This window comes from Artemia sp. Qi Xiang Cuo, chromosome 19 (assembly GCF_049724085.1).
Source record: "Artemia sp. Qi Xiang Cuo chromosome 19, ASM4972408v1, whole genome shotgun sequence".
NCBI lineage: Eukaryota > Metazoa > Arthropoda > Branchiopoda > Anostraca > Artemiidae > Artemia > Artemia sp. Qi Xiang Cuo.
Window position 1 is genome coordinate 15,123,707 of NC_142812.1, and position 16,156 is coordinate 15,139,862.

Genomic DNA, 16,156 nt, shown 5'->3' on the forward strand with positions numbered 1-16,156 from the left:
ACCCTTTTCGTCGGCCACAGAGGACGTCGGCAACAGACTTACAACATTAGCAAAACGAGTTGACATTTATTCAGTAATGGTAACGAACATTCATATTTAACTTTGAAATAGAAAGTAATGACGAAAACATATTTACAGGAATTTGGAAAAAGAGCTTGAAAACCACTCGCAAACGGTGATGGATCGAAATGAAGGCGTACCATTAAAATTCACACGTCCAAGAACCTTCATTTTCAAAATATTTTAACCTTTGTGTGTCCCTTGTGTATCTCCATTTTTTTCTTTTTTCGGTGCCAATTACCCTCTTTTGTCCGTTGTATAGCTCCACAGTGCTTAAAAGCATGTTTTCAGTCAGTTTTCAAACATTTGCTGATCACATTTTTTTAAAACAAATTGATAAGGAACCATTTGTAAACTTACCCAAACGAATCCATTTGCAAGATATGATATCACAAAGAAAACATACAAGTGAGCTCATGAAGCCTTCCTTCTCATTGACTTGATGTGATTTTGAATTAAGTGTCTAAAATTCTTCTTTAAATTAACCATTTTTTATATTTATTTTTTTCATTACAGCTCCCATAACTAGTGCTATGTGCTTACGATTTTCATGCAGAAGCGTTGTGTTTGCCGGAGGACTATGCAGCTGCTTAGGACTCACGTTGAGTTTCTTCGCGACGTCTCTTGAACATCTTTGTCTTACTATTGGAGTCCTAGTTGGTTAGTACAGCCCATTCTTCTTTAATTCTTTTATTCTATTTTACCCTTATTATAGGTTTACCTTAACATTAAAATAAATGCATTTCAAGTAAATACTACTAATAACAGCTCCTTGCAGAACTTAACTGCCCGAGGCACAAATTGCTACCCATGCTCCTTGTCCATTTTTGTCCATTCAAAGCTTCACTCTTTACCCTCTCTGGTGTAAATAATAAATTTCATTTAAGACCCGTATTACGAAGTCTCCCCCCCCCCCATCTGGTGACAACGTGCTTTTTGTTTGGCCACAGGTGGAAAGAAGCACAACTTTTTCGCAATACCTTAAATTAGGTATCCTTTTCCCAGACCACACTGCCTTTCTATGACGAAACAAATAAAAGTTTAAATGGGGATAAGTCCATTTATTTAGACAGTGAAAACAGGTACAAAAGTCTAGATATTTCGATCACATATACAGCGATCGTCATCATTAGAAATACCAAAGAATTAAAATTAAAAATTAACATGTTTATACAAAACAAAATAATTAACTTCCGGTTCATTGACTAGATTTTTCTGAGACTAGATTTTACTGATGACGATCGCTGTATATGTGATCGAAATACTTAGACTTATGTACCTATTTTCACAGGTACGGATTTGTTTCGTCATAGAAAGGCTGTATGGTCTGGGAAAAAGATACCTAATTTAAGGTATTACGTTGAAAATGCTTCGTATACATGGGGAGATGATATCAATCAAGTATAGAACTATAAATTCAACATTCCTTTTACAATTAAGAGACAGAGAAGACTTTTCCACCTTCATTGGAAATTCGTTTTACAGTTAGGCAGTGTTGAAGAAGAAAATTTACATCTCAAGACTATGAATGAACTCTGTCAGTGAACTCTCTCAGAAAAATCTAGTCAATGAACCGGAACTTAATTATTTTGTTTTGTATGAATATGTTAGTTTTTAATTTTAATTCTTCAGTATTTCTACTGATGACGATCGCTGTATATGTGATCGAAATATCTAAACTTTTGTATCTGTTTTCACTATCTAAATAAATGGACTTATCCCCATTCGAACATTTATTTGTTTCGCCACAACTTTTAGCAACCTATTATCCTTCATCCACTAAAGTTGGCCTAGTTATCTTGAGGTGTATTTCCCTATAGCCCTGGAAAGGGGAATTGGACCTCATTTTTCATAGAGCTTATTGTTTTATATGCGGTCAGTCAAAAAAGTACCAAAACCAGGGCTGCCGAGAGCCATCATGAGTTATCTTGAGGTGTATTTCCCTGTAGCCCTGGAAAGGGGAATCGGACCTCATTTTTCGTAGAGCTTATTGTTTTATATGCGGTCAGTCAAATAAGTACCAAAACCAGGGCTGCCGAGAGCCATTTTGACCCACCTCTGAGTAAGGATTTCTCCCCCCACCTTCTCCTTGGTACACCAGCATCAAATCGACAAAAAATTGACTGTAAAAGAAAACATACACTAATATTCATTATTGTTTTTTTTTCTCGAAAGAAACGGTGCAGTTCATCCTCTTTTCTGAACTTAACGCTACAGTAACGAAATTTGCACCTTCTCATATTCATAAAATTTATATTTATTGGCCAATCAAAGTTATTTCTAGTTAAACTGCATGCCGGAATCCTCCCCTTTCACTAATGCTATATACAAAAGTTCGTTGATTTTTTTTCTTCAAATTAACATTATTTAGTGCGATGAACCAAATGTTGATGTGAAATAATTCCAAAAGTAATGCGCACTATAATAGTAAACTTCTGTATATAACCTAGGGCCATACCCAGGCATTAAGGTTGTGGGTGGGGGGCTGGGATGCAGTTAAAATATAAGCAACTCTTGAAATTCAACAAACAAGTATTTTCTGAATGTAATGAATTAAAAATTTTATTATAACGGTGTATCGTTCAGAAGAGGGTTAAACTGCGCTGTTACCCAAATAAGCACACAAAAGAATGCAAAGAACAAAGTCAGCAAACTTGGTGTTTGGCATATATCCAGGCATTAGAGAGGGGGGTTGGGTTACAATTGAACTGAAATCAAACACAAAGTTGGTAAGTATTGTGCAAGATTAACCCTCCAAAGTGACTTCGACAACAATTCAATTTAGTCATTCTTATTCAATTAGTCTACGTGCAACAACATTCGGTCTTTATGGAACTCAGAAAGTTTTTATGCAATGACTTTTTAGAGTCGCTTCCTCTTTAAATGTATCCCAGACCCCCTACAAAAGCCTGGACATAGCCCTAGGCTATAAACAAAACCTTGTTGATTTTTTTAAAATAAGTATACTTGACTGCTGTCGTTACCAAGGCTTCCAATATTCTAATCTTGCTTCATAAGCTTATCTTCTTATTTCTCAAATGTTTTTTTTAACTTAAGAGCATCCTGTACCTTGGGTATTCTACTTTATACTTCTTTACGGGATACACTATCTTTACTAATAATATTGACCAGACAAGTGAAGCTATCTCTATACCTAATTTTCTCTATACCTAATATTATATCTTCACCCTCAGTTAATCAAATTGGGATACTCTTATTAGTTTGATAATCTTAAGTGGGATATGTATATTTCAAATGTACTTGAACTTGCCAATAAAAAAGAAAGAAAGAAAGAAAAAAAAAACTACATTTCAAGCCGGTGAGAAGTTTATCCCCATGGTATGGTGGCCCACAAATTCATATAAAAGTAAGATGGAAAACCCCGACACTTTCCGATTAAATTTCCAGATTCCTTCTTAAAGTACCAAGAATAGTAAAAATTAAATATGATTGCTTGAATCGGTTAGATAGATACTTGCACAATCATTTGAGAAAATAGGAAAAAAACAGGAATTCAATTTTAATGAAAGAGATGTTTATATACATATACGAAGATTTTAGTAGTCGCAGGTACCAGATCTAAAGAGAGGAAACGGGGTGAAAAATCAGCAAAAAATAAGCTAAAACAAATACCACCAAACAGCCGAAGAAACTTTAGGCTTTTTTGAAGATGCAGTCATTTTTGGAATCAAAATATTTCTAATGTTGCAAATTTTATGGACAAACAGCGTTGTCAAATTTAACTAATCATTTTCATTGTTAAGTTGGCAACACTGACAAAAATATGGTACTGCCTTAAAACCTAAGAATTTTTAAACAGACAAAAGAAGAATCCCAGAAAAGCACACTTTTCTGGTATAAGTATACCTACGATTAGGGAAGAGAGTTAGAAATAGTTTTATTTTGGTAAAGTTTTGGTAAGTTTAATTTGGTCAAAATTTGGTAGAATTTGGTAAAATTTGATAATTTTTGTTTTTATTTGGTAGCCCTTGGTACTTTAAGTTAATGATGCAGTGGTTTTTAAAATTCGCAGAAAAGTCCTCGGAGTCTTCATTTTGGGTCAATTCAGGGGGTTGAATTCCAAAGTTCAAAGTTTCCTAAATTTTATTTCAAAGGAGTGGAAGATAAAGGGTCACGCGGCTTGTAGTAAAATTATTTCCTTAAAGAGTTGTCAAATAATTAGTATTTGCAAAATAAAACTAATATTTTTATTTAATTTCAGGGATTGGAGCAGGACTTGCAACAACACCTGGAATATTGATGACTTCACGATATTTTGAAAAACGACGGGCCTTGGCCAATGGAATATGCATATCTGGAACTGCTGTAGGGGGTATGGTCCTCCCTGCACTGGTTGAGTTTTTGACATCCCGCTATGCCTTTCGGGGATCAATTTTGATACTAGGAGCGTGTATGCTTCATGTCTGTGTTGCAGCTCTGCTGTTTCGCCCGATCGAAGTCTACCAAAGGATCTTAGAAAGGGATCAGAAAATATCTGTATTGAATACTGACGAGACTGGAAACATTGATACGGAGAAAGAAGAAATAGCTACAGAATTCGTGGACGCAATCAGAAAATCAGGAAGATTTTCAATTAGCTTGCATACCGAAGATTTTATAGTTAGTAATGATAAAAAGCTATTAGAAGGTTTACCTGATCCAAATTTTTTTGATGATAGTGATGAAGAGGAGAATCGCAGCATTGTGCATGATACAATAACACCACTGGTGAAATCTAGACTAATGAAAAACATGAGAAATGACAGCACCCCTGTCCTTGCAAGAGGAAATTCCCCCGGATACTCTCCTGTAGTAGGTTTAACAAGGCACCCTAGTCTTCATCGAGAAGGACGTACATTCTTTGGAAGACTTGGAAGTTTGAAAAATGTTGCTTCCTTAAGAAATTTAAACGAAAGCTCACTGCCTACCGCAACGCCACCACCAATTACACCACCGCCAAATAGAAGACATGTATCCTGGTTACAGAGCACCAATTCACTAATGCACAGTGTCGTAGATCTGAATGTAGACAGTACATGTACGTTCAAAGATGAAATCAAGTCGCCATCTTCACAAAAGAAAAAGAAGGGGCTTAGGCATTATATGAAATTCAGCCTTTTGAAAAATTACCTCTTTCTCCTACTCACAAGTACTGTGATGCTGATGGCAGTTGGTTGTCCTCACTTGCTTCTATACCTACCAGCTCATGTTACAGGATCTATAGGGATGACGAAAACTGAGTCTGGAGTTTTACTTTCGATAACTGCTGCTTGTGACCTCGTGGGACGACTTCTTGGAGGGTGGCTGGCAGATATGCAGTTCATTTCCCGAAGTAGAATGTATTCCTGCAGGTGAGGTTTCCTTCTATCTCTTTCTTTAAATAATTTTTATGTTTGAACTTTCTCTTTTTTAGATCTGTTTTGGCTTTTTAGCTTAATGAAGAATAACCGTCACAAGGATAAGTACTAAGAAACCTTAGAAAAGAAGTAGTTTTCTCTTAGAAAGATATATCCTAAAATATTTTATATCTTTCAGGAGGCAGTAGAGAGTACAGGAAGGAGGTTTATCTTATTAGCGTATACCGAAATAAAACTACAAGATCGATTTTGTCCCTTATGAGCAGTCACTATCACCAGTCCAATTACCAAGCTGCTGAGTCTCTTTGTGTTTTCTTTCGACTACTGGTCCACTTGGCAGTTCATGGTTAATTGCAAATTAATAAAGTCGTGAGATTTGCCTCCCCCTTGCCTGTGCTTAAAAAAATAAAATTATCAACTCCCTCTAGATTTTCTTAAGTTGACCTCCTAAGTCAGAAAGGTACATATCTAAAAACTATAGGCTGTTCTTCGATTTTCGAAAGGCTCCACGAACAATGACATAATTACCATATTTTTGATTGATACAACAAATCAAATTTAATTACTTCTAACCAATTATAGCCCTAACTAATATGTGAAATACCGTAATTGAAATTGCACGGTTTTTAATTCTTTAGTTCTCCTTAATTATAGTTCTTCTAGGTTCCCCTCCCCCCTCCGTTGATCTTCAAGATTGTCTTCTTTGAGGGGGGTGTTTTTATTGTAAAATGCCTTTTTTAATATTTGATTGAAAAAAGGAAAAAAAAAACAGTAAATTCGCCCCCCTCAACTAGAAGAAATTAAGCCCCTTCCCCTAAATTTTGGGAATTAACACCAATTTTATAAAGAGAGAGCTCTAATGCGTGGTGAGTATGATGGCAGTAATTATGAACAGTAATTATGATTTATACTGATAATCAGGAGATAGGAACTTGATGAGAAGAACGAAAGAATGAGTTTTTAACAGACTGGGGCAGAAAAAGAGCATTTGTATTGGTGTTGGCATCAGACGGCTTGGTCCTGCAACAAGTTGTTACTAATAATAGTAGTATGATCAAAGACGCAATTTTTTAATGAGAATATTGTCAAAGTAATCTCTTATTAATAGAAGAGTGTTCTGACCTAATTTCTTATGAAAGTGATTTTTTGCTAGTGATCTAGTGCTATTGTAATCATATTTGTGAACGAGTTCAACAGACAAGGCCATATCAGGACTTTTGTTCAGGGGGATGGGGGGGGGGGTACAAAAAAGAAACTTCGCAAGTGATTTAGCGCCATTGCAATAATATTTGTGAACTAATACTTGAGTTCAACAGACAAGGCTATATCAGTACTTTTGTTCGGGGGGGGGGGAGCGGGTACAAAAAAGGGACTTTACAAAACCTGTCAAAATTTTTTATTGGCAATTTTACTACTTTTTACGATGGGAAATTTTTTTTAGGGGGAGGGTTAAAATCAGGTAATCCCCCCCCCCGCGATACAGCCTTAGCAATAGACAAGACCCAGATAAGTTGGGCCCTTATCAGCGTAAAAAACTCTTACCATTATTACCAAATTATAGGTCTAGTGTTCACAAGCATGTTTTTATGTGTTGTCCCCAACCTTTCTTCTTTTTACACAATGAATAGCCAATCTCCTCCTAAAAGAAAAACTAAAAATCTCAATTCGGGCAATTACATATTAAATGCATCGCTTTTATGTCATGCAAGCCTCTCGAGAATAAATATCTCAGAGAACTTAGATTCACCTATAATTTAGAATCAGAGAACAATAAGAGAATTTACTTTTAAAAATATTGTGGTTCAGAATATTTTCGTTGTTTTTGCTGACCAAAAATTCGATAAAAAGAACCAATTAAGTTTTTAGTAATACGCCTATGCTTTTACTACTACTACTACTACTAACAACTCATCGCAGCACCAAGCCGCCTGAGACCAAGACAACTACGTACGCTTCTCCTCCACCCGAATCTATTCAAAGCCTCCCTTTTTACACCCGCCCACGAAGTTCCCATTTCCTTTAAATCTTTCTTTATGACATCCTCCTACCCCAGACGAAGACAACCTGCTTTCTGTTTAGCTCTAGACGGTTGGCCGAAAAGTACAATCTTCAGCAATCTATCATCCTTCATTCACACAACGTACCTTAGCCACTTCAACCTTTCTTTCATTATAGCCCTAGAGAGCGGTATTGAACCACAGTTTTCGTATAGCCTATTGTTTGACATACGGTCAGTCGGCCGGGTACACAGAACAATCCTTAAGCAATTTCTCTGGAAAACATCTAGCAAATCTTCATCCGCTTTTCGGAGCGTCCATGCTTCAGAGCCATATTTGACCACTGTCATCACTGTAGCTTCTAATATTCTAATCTTGGTTTGCAGACTTATCTTCCTATTCTTCAAAACTTTTTTTAACTGTGAAAAAGCACCCTGAGCCTTGGCTATTCTATTTTTAACATCTTCCCTGCTCCCACCATCATTACTAATGATACTACCAAGGTGAGTGAGGCTGCCACCCTGTTCAATCTTTCATTACCCAGCGTCACCTTTTCATCTTCACTTATTCCTAGCCTTAGTTACTTAGTCTTCTTAACATTAATTTTCAAACCTATTCTAGCACCCTGAACTAGCAAAATTTCTTAAACCTCATGTCATTTTGCTAACACTTTCATCTGGGATGCTTAAATCATCAGCATAATCTAAGTCCAGGAGACTTTTTCCTCTCCATTTGATTCCGTGGTCTTCCATTGCCTTTCCTGTGCTCCTTAAGACAAAGTCCATCACAAATAATCCACATAAAGGGGGATAGAACACAACCCTGCTTAACTCCTGATTTACTACAAAACCAGCTGCTAACTTCATTTCCTACCTTAACCGCAGCAATGTTATTCTCGTACATAGCACTAATCACTTTAATTTATTTTTCTGGTATACAATACAAAAATAAAACCTTTACTAAAGCTCTTCTATCAACAGAATTGAACGCTTGCTCATAATCTATAAAACTGAGGACCAAAGGTGTTTGAAAACTCAGGCACTTCTCAATTATTAGCCTAAGAGTGAAAATTTGATCGACACATCCTCTACCTTTTCTAAAACCGCACTGTTCTTCTCTTAAAACTTTTTCTACGGCATCTCTCAGTCTAAAAAGTATCATATTACTAAGTAATTTGCTACCTACAGAGACCAGACTAATGCATCGATAATAACCACACTCACTTTTATCACCTTTCTTATAAAGTGGCTTAATTAAGTTTTTCCTAAAATCGTTAGGTACTTCCCCTTTTTAAAAATCATATTTATAATCTTCAGTAACTTATTTCTAACCTCATAGCCACCATGTTTAAAAACTCATTTACAACCCTATCAGCACCTGCAGCCTTATTATTTTTTAATCCTTTTATTGCTGTCACTAATTCCTCCTCACAAAACAAATCTTCCTTCACATCCAAGGTGTCACAAACTTTTTCATTTTCCTCTATATCTTTTCCTGCAACTCTATCTTGGTTAAGCAAATTCTCAAAATGTTCGGCCCATCTCCCTTTGGTTTCTTCCTTATTGCTAATTGCGGCCCCATTCCTATCTTTAACTGGGCCAATTCCGGATTGACTACTTCCTCTCAATTTGTTAACATGCCGGTACAGTATTTTACTATTATGCTGTCTAGCTGCATCTTCCAGATCTTCAGCAATTTTACCCATGGTCTCCATTTCTCAACTCCTTAATTAATACTTTAATTCTTTCCCTACTTTATTTACATTTTTTTCGTTTTCATATGATCTATCATTAAGGTAATTCTTGCACAAGTCCTTTCTCCTTTATATTAAACATAAAGCTTTTTCACTAATATTCTTAGCTGCAGTTCTAGCTTTCTTCCCTAAGATACCTTCAACAGCTTCACAAATTATTTTTCTAAAATTGTTCCAACCATCTTCCACATTATCAAATTCTAAACTCTCAAGTTTAGTATTCAGTTGTTCCTGGAAAGTTTCTCTTAAATTCTCATCCTGGAGTCTTCCAGCATCATAACTTCCCGAGCATCTTGTATTGATCCTGCCAGTCTTCGGTTTACTATAACATAATCAATAAGGTTTGCTGTCTCACCATCACGTGAATACCATGTTAACTTATGAGCCATTTTATGACCAAACACCGTATTGGTTATAACTAGATTGCTATACCTACAAAACTGCAAAAGTCTGTATCCATTTCTGTTTTCTTTTCCTACACCAAATTTACCTAGGCTAGGATACTATCTATTCCTATTTCTACCGACCTGGGCGTTAAAATCTACCAGTAAAAACATCATATTTCTACCTGGGAGTCTATTGCTCTTGTAACTGTAAGTAAAATTCATCTGAGTCACTAGTACCTCCGTCAGTCGGTTCTATAGGGGCGTATACAACTATAACTGATACCCTGAACTTTTTAGTCATAAAATGAGCAATTAGTATTCTATTATTATTACCTTCCCAGCCTAAACAAGACAGCAGCTTCCTTATTCATCATGAGCCCTACTCCCTGTCTATGTACCGCATCCTTCCTGCCTGAGTAAACAAATTCTATATCACCTAATTTCATGCTTCCTACCCCTGGGATATGAGTTTCTGAAACTCCTAGTAAATCCAGTTCGAATTGTCTGAATTCATTAGTCCAAATGTCGATACGATAGTCATTTTTTAACGCCGTAACATTCCAAGTTCCAATTTTCATGTTCTTTAAATCATTGAAATTATTTTCGCCTCAGGAAAAGCAATGATCCCGGATGCCAGTGCAGGACAGGAATCACATATCTTTTCAAATTTACATCGAAGTGCTTAAGCTGGCTTAGAACCCGACGGCAAGAAGTCCCCGAGACCTCCAGTGTGAATGGAGGCTTTGTGTAATCCTGGACTAATCTTGATCACAACATGGTTTTCAGCCATTGGTGATGCTCTTCCATCAACAAGAGTTGAAAATCCTGCACAGACAATTTCAGGCCTATTACCTCCGACTCATAATAAATTCATGGCTACAAATAATATGCTACTACGGAGAGGCAGCCAATAAGAGATAAATTAGTTAGGAAGAGGTTTTTCAGCCCGAAGACGCCCGTCAAAACATACCAAGCCCAGCAGAATTATCCATTAGTCAGAATCCTTTGCGAATTCTGTGTCGTTTACTAGGCTGTAATTTCCTCGAGGGGCGTCACTCCTCAAGTGGGAATAGAGTTGACTGCAAGGTCCCCAGTCTTGCAGGTACCCCAAAAGGGTTGAGGCAGCCCTTTGCAGAGGCCGTTGTCTATAGATCTGGATCTTACGCCCTGCCGCAGTTGTCCTCCTATAGAGGATCTTTCCGCGATGGTGTTCTGCATCACCATGCAATTTAACCCATTACTGGGAGAAGGTTTGTAACAACTCATGGGACTTGTGGACAAACCAGTGGGCCCTTTTGAGTGTACATTTGAGGGGCCTTATTCCTCCTCCGCCTGTTTTTATGATTCCGGGCGAGGGTGCCCCAGTTTCTATTATGGACCCCCAGGGACAAGGTCCCCCCTTGGTCCGTGCCTCCTATGGTGGTACCCTACATATCTATAGGGCGTTCCCGTATCGCCACCTGGGGACACTCTGAATGGCCTGAGGGAGGCCAGGAACATAAGAATAAAATTAAGTTTGAGATTGGGGATATTAAAGAACCCTGCTGTGGATGTTTCAATATCCTATATAAAACAAAACTTGAATTTGCCTTATTTCCAGAAGGAAGATCGCGGATGCGTGATAATTTTAATATTTTATTTGTGTGATGTTTTTTTTTGTTTTTTTTTCCAGGGTGATCATATTGAACCGACGGTCCAAGAAGATCGGGAGAGGACTTCCTCTCAAAGTAAATCTTCCTTCACTTCCAAATTTTCAAAAACTTTTTCATTCTTCTCTATATTGTTTCCTGAAACTATCTAACGGTCTAACACATTATCGAATATTCTGCCCCTTCATCTTAAACACTTTTCTTTTCACTAATTGACGCCCCATTCCTATATTTAACTCCGGACTAACTACTCTCTGTCAATTTTTCAACATACACATACAATGTTTTACTATTATTTCGTCTGGCTGCGTATTCCAGATCGTCGGGAATTTTATCCATGGCTTCCCCTTCAAACCGCCTTAATTCATATTTTAATGCTTTCTTTACTTTCCTTACCTCGTATGATTTATCTATTCTCGTATGATCTATCACCCAAATTCTATTGTTTTAAAAAAAAAAAATCAATTTGATTTAAGTTCCCAGATCAATATGGTTTTAAAATCAGCTAGATTTTAAAAATTTGCTGCTATCTGTTTCTCCAGAAATAAAGAATAATTTGATTACATCACACAAAGAAAATAATCGAATTAAATAACTTTTTAATACAGGAATATAGGATAGTACCTCTCTACTTATATATTACAAAGAATTATAGGTATAATTAAATAATTACAGGTTACCTCTAATTTTGATAAGAATTCACCTACCATGAGCAATATTCTGGTTACCCCGGACAAAAGACTTGGCCCTGTAGCCTTGTGTCATGTCGTTTAAAGTCAATATTCCGGTTAATAATCTACGAGCCAAATTACAAACTGTTTCTTTCAAGAGAATTAACCCTTTTTCTATTTTAAAAGTAAAAATAAAAAAGATATTTTACAATGAAAATACTACAAGGAAAAAGGTGCTTTTCAAATCCAGGGATGATGGGCAATAAAAGCTGATGGATTAATGCCCCCCCCCCTCGACAACTAAAGAGTTTAAACTGTAATGAAAGAAGACAAACTCTTAACTCGTATATTTTTGAATGATAAAATCAATTGAAAATTCGAAATATATATTGTCTTGAAATGTACATTATATATCTAGAATGTGTAATTTGACTCAATAATATTAGTATTTTATGTTCAATATGTTCAGTTTCTGTGCAATCCCATAGCAGGCTCAAATACTGACAAGAATTAAAATTTTGTTTTCAGCTGTTCTATATCATTATCACCATTCTTAAATCGTATGATTTATCTATTCTCGTATGATCTATCACCCAAATTCTATTGTTTTACAAAAAAAAAATCAATTTGATTTAAGTTCCCAGATCAATATGGTTTTAAAATCAGCTAGATTTTAAAAATTTGCTGCTATCTGTTTCTCCAGAAATAAAGAATAATTTGATTACATCACACAAAGAAAATAATCGAATTAAATAACTTTTTAATACAGGAATATAGGATAGTACCTCTCTACTTATATATTACAAAGAATTATAGGTATAATTAAATAATTACAGGTTACCTCTAATTTTGATAAGAATTCACCTACCATGAGCAATATTCTGGTTACCCCGGACAAAAGACTTGGCCCTGTAGCCTTGTGTCATGTCGTTTAAAGTCAATATTCCGGTTAATAATCTACGAGCCAAATTACAAACTGTTTCTTTCAAGAGAATTAACCCTTTTTCTATTTTAAAAGTAAAAATAAAAAAGATATTTTTCAATGAAAATACTACAAGGAAAAAGGTGCTTTTCAAATCCAGGGATGATGGGCAATAAAAGCTGATGGATTAATGCCCCCCCCTTGACAACTAAAGAGTTTAAACTGTAATGAAAGAAGACAAACTCTTAACTCGTATATTTTTGAATGATAAAATCAATTGAAAATTCGAAATATATATTGTCTTGAAATGTACATTATATATCTAGAATGTGTAATTTGACTCAATAATATTAGTATTTTATGTTCAATATGTTCAGTTTCTGTGCAATCCCATAGCAGGCTCAAATACTGACAAGAATTAAAATTTTGTTTTCAGCTGTTCTATATCATTATCACCATTCTTAAATCAGCTACAGATGCCAATTTTTCTCACTAGCCAGTTTTTTTTAAACGTTTTTTTGTTACTATGGGCTCTGGTTCGTTCCTTACCAGGTTACAGCTTCTGCTATAACTATGATCTTCTGATATAATCATAACTACGAAGCTAGGGTGTTTTCTTGGTACCTCTTTGTAGATGGCCAAAATTTAAGTGAGTGTTTTGTGTGTGTATTTAAGTAGTGAGTTATTATTAATTAAGGTTAGTAAAGTTATGAATATTCGAAAATTAACAAAAAAGTTATAATGAAAATTGACACTAAAACAAACCTCATTGAGGTCTCTAGGGACGAAGTTGCTAATTATAACCTGTTATATTTGTAATATATTTTTTTATCTTGATGTTTTTCTGTTTTTGTTGTTTTGATAAATTTCTCTCTATCTCACACAATTATAACTAAAGAGCAAGGATATTTTCTTGGTACCTCTGTGTAGCATGTTGTATGTTGTAGCATGTGTAGCATTTTTAGCATGTTGACAGATTTCGAGTGGCCATGGACGTACTGGTTTCTGACCGAAGATTTTCCTTTAAGGGCGAAAAATCAATTTGTTAGTAGCTTTCCTAGTATGAGTAAATATAAATCTAATGGGTTAGCAAAACGGTATTCGATCCATTATAACCACTACGTGTTACATTTGTCTTATTTGTCTCAAATTTTACTGAAAATGTTTACGGATGCTCCATAATGAAATGCTCCATAATGTGTATATTAACTACCACTACTACTACTACTACTAACAACTCACCGCAGTACCAAGCCGCCTGAGGCCAACACAGCTACGCACGATCCTCCTCCACCCCAATCTATTCAAAACCTCCCTTTTTACACCCACCCACGAAATTCCTATTTCCTTTAATTTGACCACTGTCATCACTGTAGCTTCTAATATTCTAATCTTGGTTTGCAGACTTATCTTCCTATTCTTCCGGACTTTTTTTAACTGTGAAAAAACACCCTGAGCCTCGGCTATTCTATCTTTAACATCTTCACTGCTCCCACCATCTTTACTAATAATACTACCAAGGTAAGTGAAGCTGCCCACCTGATCAATCTTTTCATTACCCAACATCACCTTTTCATCTTCACTTATTCCTAGCCTTAGTGACTTAGTCTTCCTAACATTAATTTTCAAACCAATTCTAGCACCCCTCTAAAACTTCATTCATTTTGCTCACACTTTCATCTAGGATGCTTAAATCATCAGCATATTTCAAGTCCAGGAGACTTTTTACTCCCCATTTGATTCCGTGGTCTCCCATTGCCTTTCCTGTGCTCCTTAAAACAAAGTCCATCAAAATAATCCATACAAAGGGGGATAGAACACAACCCTGCTTAACTCCTGATTTCATACAAAACCAGCTGCAAACCTCATTTCCTACCTTAACCGCAGCAGTATTATTCTCGTACATAGCACTAATCACTTTAATGTATTTGTCTGGTATACCATACAAGGATAGAACCTTTACTATAGCTCTTCTATCAACAGAATCGAACGCTTGCTCATAATCTATAAAACTGAGAACCAAAAGTGTTTGAAAATTCAGGCACTTCTCAATTATTAGCCTAAGAGTGAAAATTTGGTCGACACATCCTCTACCTTTTCTAAAACCGCACTGCTCTTCTCTTAAAACTTTGTCTACAGCATCTCTCAGTCTAAAAAGTAAATATTACGGAGTAATTTACTACCTACAGAGACCAGACTAATGCCTCGATAATTACCACACTCACTTTTATCACCTTTCTTATAAAGTGGCTTAATTAAGGTTTTCCTAAAATCGTTAGGTACTTCCCCTCTTTCATAAATCATATTCATAATCTTCAATAACTGATTTCTGACCTCAGAGCCACCATATTTAAGAAGCTCATTTGCCACCCTATCAGCACCTGGAGCATTATTACTCTTTAATCCATTTAGTACTGTTGCTAATTCCTCCTCACAAAACAAATCTTCCTTCACATCCAAAGTATCACAAACTTTTTCATTTTCCTCTATATTTTTTCCTGCAACTCTATCTCAGTTAAGCAAGTTCTCAAAGTGTTCGGCTCATGGCACTTTATTTTTTTCCTTGTCGCTAATTTCGACCCCATTCCTATCTTTAACTGGGACAAGTCCGGATTGACTACTCCCTCTCAATTTGTTAACGTGCCAGAACAATATGTTACTATTATGTCGTCTAGCTGCATCTTCCAGATCCTCGGCAATTTTATCCATGGCCTCCACTTCCCACCTCCTTAGTTCATATTTTAATGCTTTCTCCATTTTCTCTGCATTCTTTTTTTTTTCATATGATCTATTACTCGGATAACTCTTGTACAAGTTCCTTCTCCTTTCTATTAAAGATAAAGCTTTTTCACTAATATTCTTAGCTGCAGTTCTTTCTTTCTTCCATAAGACACCTTCAGCAACTTAACAAATTTTTTTTTTTAATTATTCCAACCATCTTCCACATTATCAAATTTTAAACTCTTAAGTTTAGTATTCAACTGTTCCTGGACAGTTTCTCTCAAATTCTCATCCTGGAGTCTACCGACATCACAACTTCCCGGGAGGTAGTTACCCTCCCGATATTTCAGTTTTAAATTAACCCTTGACACCACTAGATGGTGATCTTTACTTTTAATATAAATAAGGGCACCCCTATATACCCTAGTATACTGTATAGATCTTGCAATTCTTCGGTTTATTATAACATAATCAGTAAGGTTTTCTGTTTTACTATGACATTAATACCATGTTAACTTATGAACCATTTTATGACCAAACCTTGTGTTGGTTATAACTAGATTGTTTTACCTACAAAATTGCAAAAGTCTGTATCCATTACTGTTTTCTTTACCTACACCAAATTTACCTAGGCTGGGAT

At 35.9% G+C, this 16,156-nt stretch overlaps 1 protein-coding gene across 1 annotated transcript in view; it reads left to right on the forward strand.

Annotated features, from left to right (window-relative positions):
• Positions 1-540: 540 nt before the first annotated feature.
• Positions 541-16,156, forward strand: part of LOC148940540 (uncharacterized) — a 35,644-nt gene continuing 20,028 nt past the window's right edge. Inside the window, exons 1-4 of the mRNA XM_089105015.1 lie at positions 541-720; positions 4,283-5,411; positions 10,166-10,283; positions 11,226-11,280. Of these exons, the coding sequence (XP_088961141.1) occupies positions 594-720; positions 4,283-5,411; positions 10,166-10,283; positions 11,226-11,280 (1,429 nt within the window). The 5' untranslated portion in view covers positions 541-593. The remainder of the gene's footprint in view (positions 721-4,282; positions 5,412-10,165; positions 10,284-11,225; positions 11,281-16,156) is intronic.